General features: G+C 37.5%; 3 protein-coding genes and 1 pseudogene across 3 annotated transcripts; 3 read left to right on the forward strand and 1 right to left on the reverse strand.

Moving 5' to 3' along the window:
* Positions 1 to 3,687: 3,687 nt before the first annotated feature.
* Positions 3,688 to 6,462, forward strand: LOC137708683 (SNF1-related protein kinase regulatory subunit beta-2-like). Its single transcript, XM_068447806.1, has 5 exons — positions 3,688 to 3,740; positions 3,959 to 4,089; positions 4,840 to 5,000; positions 5,115 to 5,277; positions 6,060 to 6,462. The coding sequence occupies exons 1-5, from the start codon at positions 3,737 to 3,739 to the stop codon at positions 6,387 to 6,389; spliced, it is 789 nt and encodes a 262-aa protein (XP_068303907.1). The 5' UTR covers positions 3,688 to 3,736; the 3' UTR covers positions 6,390 to 6,462.
* A 200-nt stretch (positions 6,463 to 6,662) lies between these two features.
* LOC137708682 (uncharacterized) lies at positions 6,663 to 7,634 on the reverse strand. Its single transcript, XM_068447805.1, has 3 exons — positions 7,398 to 7,634; positions 7,223 to 7,295; positions 6,663 to 6,986 (listed from the first exon to the last, which is right to left on the reverse strand). Exons 1-3 carry the CDS (start codon positions 7,564 to 7,566, stop codon positions 6,842 to 6,844), a joined length of 387 nt encoding a protein of 128 aa, XP_068303906.1. The 5' UTR covers positions 7,567 to 7,634; the 3' UTR covers positions 6,663 to 6,841.
* A 1,098-nt stretch (positions 7,635 to 8,732) lies between these two features.
* Positions 8,733 to 10,739, forward strand: LOC137708390 (alpha-1,6-mannosyl-glycoprotein 2-beta-N-acetylglucosaminyltransferase-like). The gene has a single exon (XM_068447451.1). The coding sequence runs from the start codon at positions 9,268 to 9,270 to the stop codon at positions 10,549 to 10,551; it is 1,284 nt and encodes a 427-aa protein (XP_068303552.1). The 5' UTR covers positions 8,733 to 9,267; the 3' UTR covers positions 10,552 to 10,739.
* A 4,066-nt stretch (positions 10,740 to 14,805) lies between these two features.
* Positions 14,806 to 19,378, forward strand: LOC137749254 (phytochrome C-like; annotated as a pseudogene).
* The last annotated feature ends 1,058 nt before the right edge of the window (positions 19,379 to 20,436 follow it).

Here is a 20,436-nt window from a genome sequence, read left to right on the forward strand (position 1 = left end):
TAAGAACCCTAAAAAAGAATTTCAATTTTGTTTTCAATTAATTCAATGCATATTTAATTAAATAATTTAATGAATGACCATATATAAGATCCAATTCATGGCAATATCAATTCACATAATTCAACAATTATGGATATAATGCATACACAATTTATGTAGAATCTAAAATTTGAAAAACGTAAAGTTGGGTCATGCATGGTGAATGTTCATGCTATCAGGGTTGCAAAAATATCCAGATAAAAATTGTTGTTTTGAAAGAACCTGATTGCATAATGATATTGGTGAACTGATTTGATGCAGAAAACTTCCACATTGAATTCCTAAGTGCAGCGGTAGGAGTGTGTTGATAACGTGTTGTGGCCTATATTTTACTGACAGGGAGATGGGGTCGGCGACATAGAGAAAATATAGAGAGAGATATGTTTGTAGGGTTGTGTAGAGGATGTGTTATTCCCCTTATGCAATGCCTTTATTTATAGTAATAAGAGAGAGAAGAAATCATTTTCCTCCAAGGAATACAAGTCATAATAGGGAAGAATAACTAGAATATATGCTTTTGTATGCCCGCACCACTCTTACACTTTTTAGTTTATAGGTATCATTTTCTAACCCAAGAAAAAGAGGTTCCTATCATTTTAAGTGCAAGTAATTTGTGACGCAAACCCACATGGGATATTTTTATATAGTCTATATAGACACTGACCCAAGGCAGCAGATTCTCTTCCTATGTCACATCTCTCCCCTTGTGTGATGCCAACACTTAACTACCAACCCATGTATATTTCCATACTTTATACTTTTAACAAAAGATATCGTCAATTCTCTCTCTCTCATAACTTTTATATTTGCTTTATTTCCTAAGGCATTCTTTGAGGGCAAAATCTCACTCTCATTAGATTCTTGCACTAATGCAATGACCCACACACACACACACACACACACAAAGGACCCAAAAGGAAGAAATTGTAAGACTAGCATTTGTTAGCATCTGCATTTCCTTTAGCTTGTTAAAATTGAGTGGTTGAACAAAAGGAGAGATGCCCACTGCCTCCAATCTCTCATGTCTCTTTGGCTTATTAATTTAAACTGCATTGGGGGTTACTCAAATCATGCTCAACTACCACCTTAGCTATATTATAGTGGGCATATAATGGTAGATTATGAACAAGAGTCACATGGAGAGATCTAAACTTTTAGGACCATTGTTGCTAGGAAGAGTTTTTTGTGCAATAGGGTAGTGTACTCAATGTATGAGCACAAGCAACCTAAGTATGCCATATTTTTCAAAAATTTCATGTCACTGATTTAAACTTATATGATAAGTTCGTCCTTTTTTTTTATTTGAAATGGCTAAGTTGATTCCTATAGGGTTTTAGACCAATTTATAATTGTGCGTTCACAAGCCACTAATTGATACTAATCTGACATTTACCTTCAAGTTGCCATTATTAATTATAATAAATATGAGCATTGTTCTACCATAGATAGGAGAGATTTTTTAGTGTGCTTGAAACACGAGACGGAACACCACATGTGTATAATTGAAGGGACACTTCAAAAAAAAATATATATATATATATATATATATTTCCTTTAATTGTATAATGATATGTGGTGTTCCTCTCTTTTTTCTGAGCACATTAAAAAATCTCCCAAACCTATTGTACACCAATGCTCATAATAGTTATTATAATTATTAATGGCAACTTGAATGTAAATGTCAGCTTAGTATCAATTGCAATTAGTGGCTTAACTTTATTTATGAAGCCAAAGAGGAGGGTCTAACATGGTTTTTATACAGAATGGCTCTCACCCTTTGTAACCCTAGTTATACTCTTACTCTCTCTAACTCTATATATGGACATGGAATCTACATTATTATGGTGAAGTCCATAAACAATACAAGTGGGGATGCACCAACTTTAGGTAAACCACGATATGTTGTGTTTTTGTTCATTTATATGATTTACAATCACATCTGTATTGGTTTAATAATTGGCATCAAACACGCACATAGACAACTACCGTTGCAAAGTTTTTTTACGGCGATTTGTTTAACCCTATACTTGATTCTACGCATGGGACATAATTACCACCAACCAAACGTGGATTAACAAGAGCATCTTCAAATGAGAGGTCTAAAGTCAAAATCAGCAATAACAATAAAAAAAGACAGCATTAGTTTTTTCCAACCAAAATGCCAATTCTTATGTGATATGATGTGGATCGACAACAAGGGTGGTTGCTGTCAAATTTGACAGGAACTTCAAATTTTTTTTAGTGATTAATAAATGTTTTTCATCATTTTTATTATTATTTTTTGTTTTATAAATACTTATTATGATTATGAAAAATAAATGACGTAATAAATAATATTTTAAATTTAACATATTAAGTGGAGTAAAAAAAAATATAAAAATCAAAGTGCCACTTAAACTTTTAAATTTAAATTTTATGTTTAAAATATGTTTTGAGATTGTCTGAATCCAATGGGAATGTAAGTAGGTGAAAAGCTAAATTAACCAAATCATAATGTTAATGGGGGTTTCCAAGTGGCCTCAACTATATAAGACAAGGGAGTTGAAACTCGAAGACAATTTTTTATTTTTGTTTTGATTGGGAGGCATAGTAAGAATATAATTAGACTTGGCTTTACTCTGTTAATTAAGGTTAATTTGTGTTTGGTTTGATACTAAAATGTGCTCCAACAACAGGCAGGACGTTGTCTATGTCATTCCACACGAATAAAGAGAAAGAATATGGAATTACACATATATTATCATTTTAAAATACAAAGCAAAAGAAAAAGAATGAATTCTCGATGAATGCTTTTCCTCCATCTTAATTTTTAAAGAAGATTACACATACAATGTTTCGAAATCACAGCAAAACTGTTTTATTTCTAGTTGTTTTCAGAAAAAAAAAAAAAAAAAAAACTTTGACGCAGTAGAAATATTACTCTTTTGTGACAAAGTCATGAGTTCAAGTTGTAAAAACATTTTTTTTTGCAATACAAATATAAGTCTGTGTACGATAAACGTTTCCCTCCTAATAGAACAAAAATAAGTGTATAAAAAAAGTAATCGTTGAATCGTGTAAGCCTCATAAGAGAACAAGAATAAGCGTCTATAAATAGTTGATCACCACTACTGCTAATAGAAGTGCATGATTGACTTTTCTTCAAGTAACTAATAACATTTTTGTTTATATTCTATGTTTTTTTTGCAGTGATAATAACAATTCTGTTGCATTGTATTTTGTAAGCAAGAGTGTTAATCCAGTAGTACCAAGCTCATGCTAAACTGTAATATCAAAATCAAACAGCTAACACAGTGCAGTGTAGTGGCAAGCTGGACTTGGCAGCTGCATCAAGTTGTATAGACGGCACAACACTACCCAACAAGGCAACGTTTTCTGTTTTTTATAACAGAAAAGCATAATTAGTTCTCCACCGTAGGATGTTCCAAACTCATTGGAGAATCAAATTTACTGCTTCTTGTCCGGTGTTTGCCTTTTCAACACTCAGAGCCAGTGATTTTAGTGAGAGAGAGAGTGAGAGAGAGAGAGACAGAGACAGAGAGAGGGGAACACAACAACTTGTGCTGTCTATTCCATTAGACATTAAAAAAAAAAAAAAATGAAAAAGGAAACCTTCATAAAAAATGTAAACTTTCATTGAGTTTCAGTCACTTCCTAATTGGGTTTCTTGTGTGGTTGCAGCCTGTTTGAAGAAGAAATGGGTAAGTCGCCAAACACAAGTCAGTCACTCACTCACTCACTTGGGTTTTCATCTTTTTGCCTTTCCTGTTTGTGGGTTTGTTTGTTCTTGTTCTTGTTCTTGTTCTTTTTTTGCTTATTCCAATTCTCCATCAAAGAATATAATTATTTTTTCTTCTGTTTATCCCCTTGAATTTGTCTGAGTCGGATGAAAACTAAACTGGGTTTACTTTGTTTTCAGTAATGGGGAATCCAAGTGGGAGTAGAGATGATGGAGAAGGTCCTCCTGGAGTTAACAACTTTGGAGAGTACTGTGATGGATATGTAGAAGAATCCATGTCTCGGAGCCCATCTCTTTTCTTCACTTCCCAGGTAAGCTCTTTTTTTTAATTCCTTTTTTTTTTTTTCTTTTTTTTTTTTCAGTTTTTCAAAAATTTCATGTGTATTTGCTTTTGCTTTTTTGGCATCAGAAAATGTCTGAAGAACAGTTTTCTCAAATGGGAATCTCTATCACTTGGTTGGATGTTTGGATTGGCATTTGTAAATTGACAATATTACTGTAAGGGGGTGAAAATGGTTTGCTTTAGTTCAGTGCAATTTGTATTATTAGTTTACGGAACGAATGGGGCATCATGTATGTGATTTTCACACTTTCGTTGTCTCCTTCGACACTCCTCCCTTTTTTTGTCTCTGGAGTCGCAGGATATATTCAATCCAAAGGCTAGAAAAACTGCAAGGTGGAGTGCAGAGAAAAAGGAAGTGCAAAAATCATTTATCTTTTACTGTTTGATCTTTTAACAATCATGTGATAGATCTTTCAAGTTGAAGCAATGAACTATAGGTCAAGAATTTATTGACACTTAACAGTGTAATTAGAATAATTTGAAATTTATTCACCTGTTGTGTCTGTTTCAAGAAACTGTCTCCTTCTGCTAAGGTACTACTTTCTAGTTTTTTTCTAAATAGAAAACTAATTGCAGGTGAATTTGTTCCATTTCAGATACTTGTCTTTTCTCTAGTATTTACTATTTACTGTGATGTACAAAAGGCAATCAAATTCCCCCATGCATGCCTATAAAACACACAGGGATGGAGCTCTTTAAATTTTATCTGCATTTTCAGTATCCTGGGGAACCCTTACCAAGACCTGCTGAGGCATCACCGCAACATACAGTAGTTAATCGTAATGTACACGATGAGAAATTGATGTGGACGAAGATCTCATGGAATCACGGTGGAAAGCAAGTTGCCATCACAGGATCATGGGACAATTGGGAGAGTAGGTACTAAATTATATAGCGCATTCCTTATCCAAAAATTTCCAACTTTGTTTCTGTTGTGACCATCATTTTCGGCATCAGGCTTTGATATGAATAACTTTCATCTCCTTATATCAGGGAGCTCTTGCAGGGTAGAGGCAATGATTTCCTTACCATAAAGTTGCTTCCACCAGGTCTCTACCAGTACCTTTTGATTGTTGACGGGTGTTTGATGTGTGATCCAGACAGTCCATGGGTCTATGATAATTCGGGGAGTGCATATAACATCTTGGATTTACAGGTATTATTATGACTCATAATGTGATCTGTTTCTAGTCTATAAATGATTAAAATGTTATGTTCCTTGTACTAGTCCTCTTGCTCCCCATCCTTTTTTTCGTTATCTGTTCAGGTTTACCTTTCACTTTGGTTATAAATCAAGTTTTTAGGATGAAGTCACAGTTTATTTGAGTGAAGATCAGCCGTGTTGGGAGCAAATAAACAGCTTTTTATCATTTTACAATTTCGTACCAGTGACAACGACACTGTAAACTATAAAACATTGCACTCGTTCGAGCCATTCAGTTCACCTCCATTCACTCTCTCTTGCACAGAACATGTAACGCAAAATTACCTACACTGATTTTCAGCATTTTAATGGTAAGAACCTCAACGCTACAAGCAAGCGAACTGAGTCTTCTGTATCACATTATTGGGATTTCTACTTACTTTTACTTGCACCACAGGAAGAGCTTATGAATACACACCGAACCCCTTATGATCCTAGCCTGTATTTGAACCCCAAATATTACCGAAATCTCCTAATGATAATATGTACATAATTTTCCGATTATATGTGGCATATCCAACTTTATAGTACTTGTCAGTCCATTATCAATTCGCCTTGCTGATAACGTTTCTTCCGTACTTAGCGGATGAATCAGTGTAATCTTGAGCTGCATCATGTAGGAGTGTGCTTGTTATTCTTTTTTCTCTATCTTTTGCACACTCTAGGAGTATCACTTTACATGCTTCATCATTATATTATATAAATTGATTTCACTCCTCACATGGATTATGCAGGAATGTGTTTCAGAATTGCCTCAGCATCTGGCAAAGTTCGAACCTCCTCCATCCCCACCTTCAAGCTATGACAACAGACTATTAAGCGAAGATGATTTCAGTAAACCTCCGCTGGAAGTACCCCCACAACTACAAGTAGCATTTCTAAACAAGCCATCATCCTCCAACAACGGCGACCAGCCACCAATGCCTCATCCTTCACAATTGAACCATTTGCACATCCAGAACCAAATTGGCGGCGAGTTTTTTGCACTCAGCTCTACACATAGGTTTCGTAAAAAGTTTGTCACAACGGTATTATACAAGCCACGGAGAAGAGCAAACCAGTAATTTTGTATCTTTATTTTGTGAGTAGAAAATATTTCATAGAAGTAATATTGTTTAAAAGATTGCTGTGACTTAATGTAGGTAAAAAAAAAAACCATTTGGATGGTTTGCCAAAATGTAATGAACGTGTTCATTTTGTATATGATGTGCTACTTTTAACAATTTATGCATAATCGAAACTCGATTTTAAAAGTTTCTTCCTTCAACTGGGCCACGCTTCGCTACCAAATATATTTACCAATAACTGCAAGTGCATTTCCCATTTACCAGCCAAGATCAGAAACAAAAGTACTCAACTGTGATTAATATATATGAGAAACTCATAACATATACCAAACATATTGGTGAAAAAAAAAGACTATGCAAGCAAAACATTTGAGAACAACTCAAATGATTGAAAAACTCATGTGCTGTTGATTGCTGCTCCTCAAGCTGCAATTAATCGCTGTCGATTATCATCGAACAGGTACCTTAATCCAACCATTAACAAAACCAATGGCCAAGATTACAAAAGGTGTTGACATGCCAAATATGATGATGTATGGAAGGGGGGTCATCATGGGATTTTCACCTTCCCTTTCTCCTGCTGTTTGCCAATACCTGCAAAATTCCATATATTAAATTCTTCTTAGTTTTTTCTTATACAGCGATATTGGGAGATGGGAGATTCAAAACTCCAAACGTCGGTTGCAAGGGTGAATAATCTTAACCAACTGAGCTACAACCCTTTTGTTATATTTATGTTTAATTACAGTGTGATCATTCTTTAACATGTTTTATGAAGAAAAATTACCATAGATAAATTTGGTAACTGATGAAAGTGTGGGAGAACTTACTGCTCTGGTTCTTGTTCCCTGGTTATGAACTTTTTCTTCCCTGATCCCTTATTGACTTCTCCATCTCCACCACCTAACACCATTGAGAAAAACTTCAAAACTTAATGAAGTTCGAAAATTAACATTTAAATGTGAGTAAAATAAATGGGGAAAAAAAGAGAAAATATTTACTTACCTAATTCTGCATGAATCTTGAAACTGTGTGGCCTCCTCTTGTGTGAAATGGAAGTGAAAGGAGGATGTAGTGGCGGCGACGGGGTGGAGGGGGCTAGAAATGTGGTGGGAGAAAAGAGGGCCAACTTGGCTGCCATATTTGTGGGAAGAGTGAGCTCTGTGTTGGCCATCTCTTGAGCTGCACCACAAATATATGTGAGTGCTTTTGGATATGGGGTGTGGTGTGGTCACGGTGGAGACAGATAGTCAGTCATTGGTACTAACCTTATCCCACTCCTCTCCATATATGTGACCACCCAACACTCAAGTCTCGACTTCAAGTAACCCGTTTCATTTCTTATTTTGGGGGTTTTTTTTTCTTACCAAGACTCGTTTGAGACTATTTTTATAAGAATCAGTGCTCATTAGCGCTTTTGTTAAAGGTTTTTTTTTTTATTATTATAAACACATTAAAATCTTTATTACAAATTTTGAAAAAGCAAGTGGAATTGTTTTCTAAATAGTCACCTGTCATGTGCTTATCTAGAAAACACTTCCATGATCTCGAAGTTTTTTTAAGTTTTTCTGCCAAACATAATCTATTAATATGTCATGTGTTTATCCAAAAAATACTTTTATGATTTTGAAACACTTTCAAGTTTTTCTGCCAAATATAATCATAAATTGCAATCATATAAAAGCTTGTATGAAGGTAACGTTGGAAATTTTCAAGTTCAATAAATACATATATGAATGTAAATTTGGTGTTTCAAGTGTTGTAACTTGGTTTCCATTATTTATTTGCTACCAAAATGCTAATTACCAATACGTTTTAGCATTTTGGCATACCCTTTCAATTTGTTAATTTTTAACAAATGATATTATCCACACTAAGGGAGAGAGGGTGGCTCAGCCTCACAATGGACTTGCTAATGTGGTTCAAATTCATTTTTGACGAAAATCAAATCTAAATCCTCTCACTTACAAGTAAAGAGGAATGCTACTAAACTGTAGTACTAAATGACCCTCAACTTAATGATACAAATGATCGTAAAAATAGATGGTAAATATAGTATCACTCTTCTACTATCTACCCCAAAAGGAAAAATACTTTACCAATTCTACCAAGTTGACAGCCATGGCCTAAATAGACCATACCTACAACCCAATTGCAATATATGTCCCATAAAACATAGTAAAACTGTCAATTACCAAGTTGTTGCGGAGTTCGCAATCAAAGGCAGTTCCTTGAAATTACCGGCTTTTGATTGTGACCCGCCACCTCGCTACCCATAATAATATACAGACAAATTTCCCACTTTCAAATTCAAAGGTCTTCCTTTTGGAATTTGGAAATTTTCTTCAAGTCATCGGTCAACTGACAAATCAAAGCCGTTGATACGAAAGACTATCAACCTTTGAAATCTATCTTTGCTGCTCAAAGATTGGATTTTGACCATAAACCCTGTTTTTTTCCTCCAGTTTTCGGATGTGGGTTTTGTGATTTGATTCTTGCTTTCCGAGCTTTGATAATTCGAGTTGCAGCAAAAGGAAGCTCGAAGTTGCAGCAACTGGAAGCTCAGATTTCACTCCCATGGATGCAATTAGATCAAGTTTTGGCTGATTTGATCTCGTCGCACCGACTGTTTTGGAGGTTTTTGATCCCTACCCTTTTGATTGTTCACTCTGTTCTCAAACGGGTTGGTGCTGTTTTGAAGTTTAAATTCTTGGTTGTGCTTGTTTGAGAGAATTAAAGACTCAGTTTTCTAGCTGCAAGTATTTGGTTTTCCACTTTTTCTGCATATCTGGTTTCTGAATTCTATGAAAATATGAATGGTGTGGCTGTAACTGTCATATGAAGTGTGTTTGTTCCCATAACTGCTGTTGAATCTATGGCTATTATCAAGAAACACCGTCTAAATGATGAAGCGGCTTTTCGCCGTTTCTTGCCATTGGTTTCGATTACATTGTTAGGGGTTTTCCTGCTGATGTTCCTCCTGAGATTTAATTCAATTTCAAATTTTGTCACGCCGCCTTCGGATGATTTTGGTGAGGTATCGATAAGGAGTGGTAATCGTTCACATGTTACGCAAATAATTAGCCTCCCTAAGCAGACTGAGTTCTCACTTAAGTTGGAAAAGAGGAATCAGCTTCCCCCTAGGAACTTAGATCTCTATCCAAGTCTAACCAAGGATCACATAACTATAGTTCTTTATGTGCACAACCGGCCGCAGTATCTCAAAGTAGCTGTTGATAGTCTGTCTCAGGTTGTAGGTATAAATGAAACTTTACTGATCGTAAGTCATGATGGATACTTCGAAGAAATGAACAAGGTTGTGGAAGGGGTCAGATTTTGCCAAGTGAAACAAATTTTTGCACCTTACTCGCCCCACGTCTTTCCCAATAGCTTTCCAGGGGTTTCGCCTACAGACTGTAAGGAAAGGGATGATGCAAAAACGAAACACTGTAAGGGGACTCCTGATCAGTATGGAAACCACCGTTCTCCGAAGATTGTGTCATTAAAGCATCATTGGTGGTGGATGATGAACACAGTGTGGGATGGATTGAAGGAGACCAAGGATCACAATGGTCATATTCTTTTCATAGAGGAGGACCATTATATTTATCCCAATGCTTATCGTAACTTGCAGATACTCACAGAATTGAAGCCTCAAAAATGCCCTCATTGCTATGCTGCCAATTTAGCTCCGTGTGATGTGAATGCAAGAGGAGAAGGTTGGGATAGTTTGATTGCAGAGAGAATGGGAAATGTAGGATATACATTTAACCGGACTGTTTGGAGGAAAATTCACAAAAAGACTTCAGAATTTTGTTTCTTTGACGATTACAATTGGGATATAACAATGTGGGCAACGGTCTATCCTTCATTTGGTAATCCTGTTTTCACATTACGAGGGCCTCGGACTAGTGCAGTACACTTTGGCAGGTGTGGTTTGCACCAGGGACAGGGGGAGGCAAAAGCATGTATAGACAACGGCATGGTGAACTTTAAACTGGAGGAGATAGATAAGGTTGCAAACATCAACTCGGACTGGGAAGTGCAGGTCTTTGAGAATCAGCCAGGGTACAAAGCCGGATTCAAAGGTTGGGGAGGTTGGGGGGACAAGAGAGACCATCGGTTGTGCTTGAGTTTTGCTCAGATGTATCATTCATAGATAGACATTGCTTCTTCAGTGTCGGTATTTAGCCATCTGTTGTAACCGGTAAGATCTGGATTTCGTTTTTGTTAAGTGATAGCCAATGGCATGAGTAGCTGTGAGATGTTTTGTATCATGTTACAGATGATGTTTATGTTTGTTTCTTCAAGAATCAAAATCTTGCTCAATATAAATCATAATTTTCATTTCTTTTCTTCCATTTTCTGTTATGCTTATTACTTTTAAGGCATCTCGTAGAGGAAGTATGGGTTCAAACATGTAATCATCTGGTAATGTGGTTGAGATTGTGTGGTGGTGTGTATTCTCAAATCAACGAGAAACTCGTGGGTGTCACTGGAGATATATCCCAATGTTTCTACGGCACTCATCACTTGAGTTTGACGAGTGCGATAAGCACACGTGACAAGAAACAATGTCTCCTTAGCATTTATCAACTACACTTTCATGACTGGGAAACAAATAAATTTGATAAAAGAAACAACAATGATAACAATTGGAAGCTGGATTCTCTCCTCTTCGTCTTCTCTTTACTACACTGGAGGAGAAAGAAAATTAACGGGAAAGAATCCGGCTCCTAATATTTGACGCTTCCGATTTCCAAAGAAAAACTTGACTTGAAAGATTCTTCCCCCTCATTAGTTGACACGTGTCAAAATCCTGTGCAGTTGCGATGCATTTGGGCCATAGACACGTGATATTAGGACGTTTCTAACCTTGCAAATTTGTACTTGGTTACCGGAGGAAAGGACTAGTGCCCATAATCATATGCTTTGCTGCATGTGGATTTGTAATTTTCCTTTTTTTTTTTTTGTCTTAGTTGGAGTTCACTTGATCAATATTCAAAACAAATTCTTAGCTCTACTAACAATGTGACAATTGTAGTAAATGAAAGTATGATGATTACAATTAGTGGATTGGTAAATACAATGTGATACAATGGTGGTATCAACTGTATATAATTCATGTAACAATTAAGCAAAAATACACATACATTACTACCTTCATTATCTTTAACCAAAAAAGGATTCGTAAAATTTTTTCAATTCTCAAAACAAGCAGCCATATATTAACTTCTAGAAAACTTGATATAGTCAGCTAGCTATTAATCTAATCTAGTAATACTTCTCTTCTTAATGTTGGATCGATTTCTATAGCTCAGATTCTTGCCCTAATTAATAAAAAAAGAAGTAAACTTGAAATGCCACAATACATCACTTATGCTGCTTTTGACTTTGCAACAAACATCTAATGAAAAATGCTAAAGTGACTCTCTCAAAAGTGAGACTCTCCACTACCTTATATTTTTTACACAATATTTTATATGTGAGCACGAAAATTAACGTTAAACTATGAACTGACAAAATATCTATAGAAAATCTCATTTTAAAAGACTCTCCTTAACATTTATTACATCATAAGTCAAAGATGCATGATGGTTTTCCGCACTGGCTGTCACCAACTGCTACTTTGCATTGTAATATGATTAACACAAAATGCAAATCCCACTAAACCCATGCAAAACTCTACTTTCCCCAGTCAAAAAGTCCACCTGATACCTATATTGCCTCACCATAAGTATCATGCAAAACAATGGCTGCCATCTCTTCCGTTGGGTCATCCAATGGCACGTGAGGATGTGTCGGTCACTCGGACTACTCGGGTTCATTCGCTCATCAATCCTACTACCCGGGCGTGGGATCTAAGATTCCTTCAACCTTTCTTGTCTTCCGAGGAAATGACTGCTATTTTGGCTACTCCTATTGGTGATCATCATTGTGATGACCGTCTTGTTTGCGGCCTTCCACCAAAAACGGGTTATATGTTGTAAGGTCTGGGTATTATTTGGCTCGGTCTCTTCATGACCCTTGGGTTGATTCTCGGCCCTCTTCTTTACATCTTCCCTGACGGCAGGTTTGGAATATTATTTGAAAATTGCGCACTCCTCCTAAACTTCGACACTTTATGTGGCGACTTGCTCATTGCGCTCTGGCTACAATGGAGAATTTATGTAAAAGGAAATACACTCCATCACCACAATGCCCGATCTGTAATTCTCAACCAGAATCTGTGGACCATATTCTCTTCTTCTGTCCTTGGTGGAACCTATTTGGTTTGGAGGTGTTCTTAACTATAGAATTGATCGTACTCTCATTTCTTCCTGGCTTGAGTGGTTCTCTACTATTGCGATGGTGCGATTTGGGTCGAAGAAGGAGCACTGCATTTTGCTTTCTCATGTTGCTTTTACTTGTTGGTATATTTGGAAAGCTAGATGCCAATTTCTATATAATCACTCTCCCATCAATCCTACTCAGGTCCTTTTCACCATTTCTACTTCGGCTTCAGTGTTTTTGCATGTTAATGCTCCTCAGCCTGTTTCCATTTAGGCGCTCTCAGGAGTGGCAGCCCCAGTGGTTGGTTGGTCACCCCCCACATCACCTTTCCTCAAGATTAATGTGAATGCCAGCTGGTCTTCATCATCTCGGCCTGGTTTTGTCGGAGTTGTGGTTCGTGGACCCCGAGGTCTTTTTGTTGCTGCGGCACGGTATGCCATTTTTGCTTCCAATGCCGCTACAGCAGAGGCTTTGGCTATGTTGCGAGGCTGTGAACTTGCTACTGCGCTGGGGCTTTGTCAGGTAATTTTTGAATTCGACTCGCAGGACACGATTTCATTTTTATCACATTCGTTGGATGTTGGCAGATGGGAGGCTTTTCCCACTTTATCTCGGATTAAACAGTTTGGGAAAGTTTTCCATGACTGTCGCTGGTCTTGGATTCCAAGGTCAGCCAACCAAGCGGCGGATTTCTTGGTGTCGCAACGTAATATGGAGATGAGCAATTGTGTTTGGGTCCTCAGACTTCCATCTTCGTTGGTTCATATTCTGAGTAGAGATGGCTTGCCGTGTCCCCCTTTATCTTCATGAGCAGTTCATGGGGTGACACTTGAACTTGGTTCCAGTGTCTTTCTTTTATCCCCGTTGCTGCCTTGCTTGTGTTGCTTCAGTTGTTGGCCTCGTGTTAGGCTTTCCTTGTATCTCTCTGGCTTTTTGGCCCTGGAATGCTAGTTTCTGGTTTCTTCAAAAAAAAAAAAAAAAACAATGGCTGCTTCATTTTTTAGTTTTTTTTTTTTTTTGGCAGCTCATAAAACTAAAAGAAGAAGATGATGAACAGTACAAAACTTCACCAAACCCTACTAAAAATGAAACAAAAACAAAAACTCATCCAGAAGAATTTAAAAAATAAAAAAGCTGAAATCTGTTCTTATTTAATTTTCTTTGTGAACCTCTCTCTCATGGGTGAGTCCGGAGCCGCAGAACCTGGTCGGTTTTCACGTGGCTGCCTAATCCATGCCCTGCAAATTTTGGTGGTCAGTGACACCCCATCCTTCCTCTCCCACCGCGTTTCATCTATATATATATATATATATATATATATATATATATATATATATATATATATATATATGTTTTGGTTTTATAAGTTATTTTGTTTTCTAATTTATTTATTGAATACTGTGTGGTATTAAATTATCTTGGTGTGGGGATTTGAACTCTGTCGGAGGAGATAGGAATGTCAACTAGCGAGTGTAAAGATACAATCTTTTTACCTCTCTGAAGAAGCTGGAACAATTTTAAGCAGTAAAAGTAATCTGGGTTCTGGTTTTTTAGTTTGTATGGAGGTTTTGTGAAAGTGTATACTAGCAACCCAATTTGGAGAAGCTCTAGGAATCATGAGGACTGAATTGTTGAATTGTAATCTTGTCTTGGTCCAAAGATAATTGATCCGGCTCATACACAAAGAAAGATCCATGCACATGCTAGAGAATTCTAGCAAAGTTCAAGTTGGTGGAAGAGTCTAGAAGAATGGTGAGGATTCCACCAACATACAAGATTAGTGTAGATAATTCTAGCTTAGGAAGGTAGTGGAATTATCTAGATATCTCTAGCATGATGTTTTCATGCTTCTCCAAGGTTCCATCCATGCCTATAAAAGGAGAAGGCATCCACACCATTTGGAACAACCAAGAGAGCAAGTAGCAAGAAGTGAGAGTGTCAAGTAAGAAGAAGAAGCAACAAAGCTTCTAAGAGTGTTTGAGTGTTTCCTTTTGTACTAAGTTTGTGAGTGAATAAAAACCTTGTGTAATACTTTGAGAATTCTTTCTTTCTCTTGCCTATCAATTCCGTTGCGTTACATTTTTCTTTGTAAGATAAACCTCTCCAAGTAGTGAAGCATTTTTAAACCCCAACATGAATTACATGACCTTCTTTTCTGTGTAGTTTTTCTTGGAGTTATGGTAATTGGAGAGGGGATTGCTTTTTTGACATTGAAATGGTGGTGGGTTTCTCTCCTTTCCCACTTTCGTGATGGTTTTCGGGTCCGGAGGATTCCAATGACCAATTGTAGGTAATTTGGCTGTGGTTTTGGATTTATTTTCAGTTTTTCTATAACTTCTTGATTGTTTTTAGGAGCTCATAGTTTATTATTTCAATGTAGGGGTTGTTGAATTTTGGTTATGTGGTGTCGAATTACTTGATTTTTGCGGCTGGGGAGAATTGAACGTAGCTCTACTTGGTGAAAGAATAAAGAACACTTTGAGGGTAAGAACGTTGGAGAGATGTCGTCGCTGTCTTTGAACAAAATGAATAGTTCTAGAAGCAGCACTGTATCTGAACGGTGTTTTGATCACTATGCTTCGGTTGACTGCAATATCTCATCTTCCACTAACAATGTCCCCTCCAGCACTGTATCTGCTTATCTCCGAAATATGCAGCGAGGAAGCCTTATTCAACCATTTGGTTGCTTGATTGCTGTTGATGAGAAAAGCTTCACTGTTCTTGCCTACAGTGTAAATGCCCCGGAAATGTTGGACTTGGTCCCTCATGCTGTTCCAAATATTGAGCAGCAAGAAGCTTTGACTTTTGGAGCGGATGTGCAGACACTCTTTCGGTCCTCAGGTGCTGCTGCGTTGCAGAAAGTGGCCCAGTTTGGGGAAGTTAAATCTTCTCAATTCCATATTGGTGCATTCTAGAACCTCTGATAAGCCCTTTTATGCAATTCTGCATTGAGTTGATGTTGGCTTAGTAATAGATTTGGAACCAGTAAGTCCATCTGATGTTCAGTCACTGCGGGAGCATTGAAATCTTATAAGCTTGCTGCCCAAGCCATCTTAAAATTGCAGTCTTTGCCGAGCGGGAATTTATCATTGTTATGTGATGTTATAGTTAAGGAAGTTAGTGATTTGACGGGTTATGATCGCATAACGGTGTATAAATTTCACGGCGGTGAACACGGGGAAGTTATCTCTGAGTACCATAGACCTAACCTGGAACCTTATCTGGGTTTACATTTCCCAGCCACTGATATACCACAGGCTTCCCGATTCTTATTTATGAGGAATAAGGTTAGGATGATATGTGATTGTTTAGCCGCTCCAGTTAAAGTAATCCAGGACAAGAAATTGCTTAACCATTGAGTCTTTGTGGATCAACATTGAGAGCTCCTCATGGTTGTCATGCACAGTATATGGAAATTGGAAAGTATGGGTTCCATTGCCTCTCTTGTGATGTCTGTTACAATCAACGACAATGTTGATGAGATGGACAGTGATCAGCAGAAGGGAAGAAAATTATGGGTCTTAGTGGTTTGCCACACAAGCTCTAGATTTGTTCCATTCCCTTTGAGATATGCCTGTGAGTTCTTGATACAAGTTTTTGGTGTACAGATCAGCAAAGAAGTGGAGCTGGCTGCTCAGTCGAGGGAGAAACATATATTAAAAGCAGACTCTGCTTTGTGACATGCTCATGAGGGATCCCCCTGTAGGGATTGTTACCCAATCGCCTAATGCGATGGATCATGTTAAGTGTGATGGAGCTGCATTGTATTACAGGAAGAAATTATGGTTACTTGGGTTTACCCTGACAGAGGCACAAATTGAGCATATTGCTGGATGGCTTCTCAAGTACCATAATTGGAGCACAGGCTTAAGTACTGATAGCCTTGTGTGATGGCTTGTGTGATGGTTATCTAGGTGCTTCAGCTCTTGGCGATGAAGTTTGGGGAATGGCTGCCATTAAGATTACCTCAAAGGATTTTCTGTTTTGGTTTCGGTCCCACACCGCAAAGGAAATCAAATGGGGTGGATTAAAACATGATCCTGATGACAAGGATGATGGAAGAAAAATGCATCCAAGGTCATCACTCAATGCTTTTCTGGAGGTGGTTAAGTGGTGAACCGTACCTTGGGAAGATATTGAAATGAATGTCATCCATTCTTTACAGCTGATACTGAGAGGATCATTACCAGACGAGCCTGTGGATGATTCCAAAGTGATTGTGAAGGCTCCATCAGTTGATGATAGGATACAGAGAGTGGATGAACTGCGCATTGTCACAAATGAAATGGTTCGACTTATTTAGACAGCTGTAGTTCCCATTTTTCCTGTTGATGTCTCTGGTACTATAAATGGGTGGAATACGAAAGCATCTGAACAAACAGGATTAGCTGTTGAGCAAGCTATTGGTATGCCATTAGTTGATATTGTTGGAGATGATTGTATTGAGTGGCGAAGGACATGCTCTCATTTGCATTGCAAGGTAACACTACTATTCATTCTTTGACTCTAGAATGTTAAATCCATCATCCATGTCACTCCATTCTAGGCAAATTTTGGTTCTAAAGAAAAAATTGACACTTGACTGATTTGCGATTATATTTTTCTGGATGATAAGTAGACCAGAATAGCTGATTCAGACATGCTCAGAATCAGAATAGTCTTTGGGCCCTTTCAAAAGAAAGAAAGAAGAGTCTTTGGTCATTTGTACTGTCTTTGGTGATAAATAAACATATTGTCAGACGGATAACGGTGAATGGTTGTATAAATTGCGGTTTGGTTTTCTAATTGTTAAGAGCACTTTTTTTCTGGGATGTCTGCCTTTTATTTTCCTTCAAGCTTCTGACTAAATTAATTTTCACAAAAGTCGAAGCGAATGATTCCCTTGTTGCCCAAGCTTTGATTGTGTTTGGTGTGTGGGTTGCTTCCTGACCCACACCGCTCTTTACATGAATTCCCTCTGCAACCAGTAATCTGGTTATCATTTTTTCTCATAACAAATGTGTATGAAGTTCTAATAATTCAGTAGTGTGCTTTTCGTTTACCTTATATACGTGTTCCCTTATACATTTCTTGGGTTCCTTCTCCTTATTCTGCAATTTCACTGATGTGATTGTAAAATGGCGGGTGTAGAGAAGAAAAATATTGAAATCAAACTGAAAACATTTGGTCAGCAAGAAAATAACAGTTTTGTAACCTTGGTGGTTGATTCGTGTTGTAGCCAAGAAATCAAGGAAGATGTAGTTGGGGTTTGCTTTGTAAGCGAAGATCTTACCATGGAAAAATTGGGTATGGACAAATATACCCGTTTGCTAGTGATTATGTTGGAATTGTTCGGAGGAGCCCATCTGCACTGAGTCCTCCTATATTTATGACTGATGAGAAGTTTCGTTGCTTGGAGTGGAATGATGCTATCCAAAAATTGTCCGGTTTGAGAAGGGAAGAAGCAGTTGATCAGATGATCATTGGGGAAGTTATCACTGTGAAAAATTTTGGTTGTCGTGTTAAAGTTCATGATACATTAACCAAGCTTAATATTCTACTAAATGGGGTAATAACAGGCGAGGAAGTTTGTAAATTGCTTGTTGGATCAGCAGGATAATTATGTCGAAGCATTACTTTCTGCCAACAAACGAATTGATGCAGTGGGAAGGATAACTGGGGTTTTGTGCTTTTTACATGTGACTAGTCCAGAACTTATGTATGCTATGCAGATGCAGAGAGCATCAAAGCAGGTTGCAGCTGATAGTATTAAGAAACTGGCGTACCTTCGTCAAGAAATCAAAAGGCCTCTAAGTGGGATTATGCTTATGCATAATCTGATGGGGTCTTCTGACTTAAAGGAGGAGCAGAAGCTGTTACTTAAGAAGAGAAGATTGTGTCAGGACCAATTGGCCAAGATTGTTGATGACACTGATCTCGAAGGTATTGAGGAATGGTATGTTGTTTTTTTCCTCTTTCAAATCGAAGACTGTTTTGCGAAATTGTGCACCCTATCAGTTTTGTTCTTTCAATATCAGATTTGTAGTGCCCATTTTTATGTTTTGAAATGTCAATAAAAGAAACTTCATAAACTTGTTTTCAGCATTGATCCTGATTCATGAGGAACTATAATCCCTTGTCATTTGCACTAATTTCAATCCTACTTGTAGCTACATGGAAATAAATTCTAGTGAGTTTAACCTCGGGGAAACTGTGGAGGTTGTCATAAATCAAGTTATGATTTTGAGTGAGGTGTCATCCATGCTCTTGTACGGGGACAATTTGAGGCTACAAGTAGTCTTGTCCGATTTCTTGACGAACGCACTCCTTTTCACCCCTGCATCCGAAGGATCGTCCATTGTGTTCAGAGTGACTCCAAAGAAGGAACGTATAGGCATGAAAATGTACATTGTTCATCTTGAGTTTCGGTAATTCTCACTTCATATTACTCAAACAGTTATGGAACCTGCCATCTGACAGCCTAAATTAAGAATGCACTTCAGTTGTGCGGTTAAAATTGCAGTATCACTCACCCAGCACCCGGAATTCTAGACAGGCTAATTCAAGAGAAGTTTCACAGTAGCCATCGCGTCTCAAAGGAAGGGCTAGGCCTACAAATGAACCAAAATTTGGTGAAGATCATGAACGGCACTGTACGGTATCAGAGAGAAGCAGAGAAGGCATCCTTTATAATACTCATGGAATTTCCAATGGTTCACCTGATCGGCAGATGAACCTTCTGGTCTATGTATATTACACACAGAGAGGCAACACTCCCCCTACAGTTGGCTGACGCTTAAACGGGAGTGGCATGTCCATAATTAAAAGCCTGTATCAATCAGTGTCAGACCAACAATTGTTCAGAGGCTGGAGGATACTAATTTTTTCACTGGCAAGCTCGGTAAGCTGCAATATTAATTAGAGATTTTAGAGTGAGTAATAACGTTCGCTTCAAGGTAGACACCAAGATTTTTGAAGCAAATACGGATCAAATTCACCGGAAGACTTACCAGGATCAATCTCTTTGGTCGTCGCACTTGCATCATCGTCATTCTTTATTAAAGGTTTTCGTGTTCCCTCTCTCTCTAGCCTGCACACAACATCAAGTCAAGATTTGGAGGGGTAGTCTGGGATGTTTGAATTGGTGAGGTGAAGGCAGTTTGATGCTTGGAACTTAAGTTAATTTAAGGTGTCTATGCCAACCCTTTCGTAAAAGAGAGATTCTTGTGCGCTTGATGAAATTGAACCATGCAAATATGGTCTACATAGTTCAAATTCAACCAAGTTTTATGTTGTGGCCTGAAAGTTGGACCCCCCGTTGACATACTTGCACCAAGACAAGAACTTCTCCCACACAATGTTCATATCTTCGACCGGCATTAACATGTGGACGAAGAAGCTCATGAAAAATCTAAACAATCAGTCACTTTATTGTGATTTTTACTGTGCATCAATGTATTATATATGAAAACCTGGAAATACCATCATTATAACTCGTTAGATCCAATGTTTGTGGTGTTGGGGGGGTAGTGATCTAATAATAAGAAGGATAATACGTAGGTACTTACTAGTGAGTGTTCACCTTTTAATTTTAACACATTGTGGCAATATAATAATAAGAAAGGATAATACTTAGGTACTCACTAGTGAGTGCTCACCTTTTAATTTTAGCACATGTTGTATTGTTTTAAAATAATGGACATGTCACTAATTTTTCTTGTGCTTTAAAAAACAAGAAACACGTGACATTTTTTAATTGAGTCAAATCAGAAAGTGAGTATATAAAATACTA

This window comes from Pyrus communis, chromosome 11, assembly GCF_963583255.1.
Source record: "Pyrus communis chromosome 11, drPyrComm1.1, whole genome shotgun sequence".
Classification (NCBI taxonomy): domain Eukaryota; kingdom Viridiplantae; phylum Streptophyta; class Magnoliopsida; order Rosales; family Rosaceae; genus Pyrus; species Pyrus communis.